The sequence below is a fragment of the Miscanthus floridulus genome, chromosome 5, assembly GCF_019320115.1.
Source record: "Miscanthus floridulus cultivar M001 chromosome 5, ASM1932011v1, whole genome shotgun sequence".
In the NCBI taxonomy this organism is placed as follows: domain Eukaryota; kingdom Viridiplantae; phylum Streptophyta; class Magnoliopsida; order Poales; family Poaceae; genus Miscanthus; species Miscanthus floridulus.
In genome coordinates, this window is record NC_089584.1 from 146,750,427 (window position 1) to 146,752,992 (window position 2,566).

The 2,566-nt window shown below is 48.8% G+C and overlaps 1 protein-coding gene across 1 annotated transcript; it reads left to right on the forward strand.

Moving 5' to 3' along the window:
• Positions 1-1,003: 1,003 nt before the first annotated feature.
• Positions 1,004-2,242, forward strand: LOC136454028 (germin-like protein 1-3). The gene is made up of 2 exons (XM_066454579.1): positions 1,004-1,272; positions 1,388-2,242. The coding sequence occupies exons 1-2, from the start codon at positions 1,128-1,130 to the stop codon at positions 1,927-1,929; spliced, it is 687 nt and encodes a 228-aa protein (XP_066310676.1). The 5' UTR covers positions 1,004-1,127; the 3' UTR covers positions 1,930-2,242.
• The last annotated feature ends 324 nt before the right edge of the window (positions 2,243-2,566 follow it).

Genomic DNA, 2,566 nt, shown 5'->3' on the forward strand with positions numbered 1-2,566 from the left:
AATCCACTCTCGACCCTGGGTCCGCCATTGACTTCAAAGCACCCTTTGTTTCTAACCAATCCTACATGATCTCTCGAGACCAACAACAACAACATGGAGCGTTCAACACGGTTCGTATACAGCCCTCCAGCGATCACTCTCCTCAATCGACTCCTGTGCAGCTTCTTCTCACACCTAGCTAAGAAGACCATTTTCACGTGGTTGCTCTGCACGAACCGTATACCTACTATAAGCCTATAACTTACTTCTTCCGTCCCTTTTTAACTGTGGTTAAAAAAAACATACCAAGAAGTCAAACACACTCAACTTTGACCCAATATATATACAAAAAATATTAATATTTATGATACATATATAATTAATATCATTAGATCGTTCGTTGAATCTATTTTTTATAATAAATTTATTTAAAGATATATATATTGCTAATATTTTCTACATTCCCGTAACCTCCACTCCCGTAGCCACGATCTTCCGCAGCTCAGTGATGAATGGAAATATCAATTAGCATTCCGTACTCTTGCATTTACTTCACGCGGCCGGAATATATAGCTAGATCCGTCACGATATGTGACGTCGTACGTACGAGCTGGTGAGAGATGAGATGGGTCGTCACGTACGTTGGATCATATATTGTTATGTCTTATGTGTATATATTCTTGATGTTCCATGCATGGTCGAGGTCCAAGTATTGAACGGCTTGATTGGATATCATATTTATATCTATCGTCACACACACGTACGCACGTATACGTACAACAAGAAAGAACGACATATACTGAAAGCCTACCATATATATACCGTACATGCATCTTTCCAATTAACCTGTTCACATGCATGCATGCATGCATGTGTACGTCGTCCCGTCCAATCCATGCAGTACGTGCGATGGACCGGCCGGTCATGTGTTTATTAAGCAATATTTAAGCAACGAGCACTAGTACCAGCTTAGGTCTGGAACCACCACTATAAATACCAGCTGCCCTCCCTCGTCGTCCTCAGACCAACCCAGCCATCTCCCTTCTTGCACTTGCACATAGCTAAGTGCCAACTAACAGCTGGATCACAAGAAGCGATCGAACCAGCAATTTGTTAGCAAAGCACATACTTTTTGACGTGGACCAACCATGGCCAACAAGCTCTCCACTTCCCTCCTCGCTGCCTGCTTCGCCGCCGCCGTCCTCCTGGCGCTCGCCGCACCTGCAGTGCTCGCCGGCGACCCCGACATGCTCCAGGACATCTGCGTCGCCGACTACAAATCCCTCAAGGGCCGTAAGTCATCGATCTCCAGTTCTACACACTAGCTATAGCTAGCAACATTGTTTTTCGGTGATCTCTCCAAGTCCACTGTCCACACTATATATATAATAATAACTATGCCTTGCAGCACTGCGGCTGAACGGATTCCCGTGCAAGAGGCCGGAGAACGTGACGGCGAACGACTTCTTCTCCAACGTGCTGGCGACCCCGGGCAACACGGGCAACGCGGTGGGGTCCGCGGTGACGTCGGCGAACGTTGAGAAGCTCCCGGGGCTCAACACGCTGGGCGTGTCGGTGTCGCGCATCGACTACGCGCCGTGGGGCGTGAACCCGCCGCACGTCCACCCGCGCGCCACCGAGGTCATCTTCGTCCTCCAGGGCTCCCTCGACGTCGGCTTCGTCACCACCGCCAACCGCCTCTACGCGCGCACCGTCTGCGCCGGCGGGGTCTTCGTCTTCCCCCGGGGGCTCGTCCACTACCAGAGGAACAATGGCGGCGGCCCCGCCGCGGTGCTCTCCGCCTTCGACAGCCAGCTGCCCGGCACGCAGCCCGTCGCCGAGGCCCTCTTCGGCGCGTCGCCGCCCGTGCCCACCGACGTGCTCGCCAGGAGCTTCCGGATCGACGGAGGACTCGTGGAGGCCATCAAGTCCAAGTTCCCGCCCAAGTAATAGGCCTGTCATGCTCATGCATGCAAGCACCATGCACGTATTATACGCTGGTAATAACGAGTCCGTACTACTTACTCCGATCGCGAGTGTGTGATTTAATTGAAGAATTGTCATCACTTTGTATTCTAGCTGTGAAGCAAGTGTGTATGGGTCGATCAATTCGTTGGGTTCTTTAGTTCTTGGTGAGGTCATGATAGCCATGCATGGCTTCACCGACAGTTCACTGTTGTTGCGTTTCAATTTCTGCATGAGCCACTTGTATGTGTAGGGTGCTGTGTTTCTGTCAATGTGCAAATCCAGAGTAATGAGTGTCCTGATTATTGTTGCCTGGATATTGTTACTCTTGCAACATATTCATCGGATAATAAATTATGTCGTCGTTCATCATCATGCATACACATCATCATTTAGAAATTGGAGCCGTCAAAACTGTGAGCAGGCGACCTGATAGTCCCTGTTCCTCCTACCGTACCTCCATCAAAGAAAGAAGCGCCATGGAGTTTTGATTAGTGGGGGCGGGCAATACGATGACACTTCATAAATATGATAAATATATACATCAAGTATATGTCTCAATGGCTTTTCAATGTTTTTACGTACGTATTTAGTATTCATATAGCGAAAAAACACAATATTA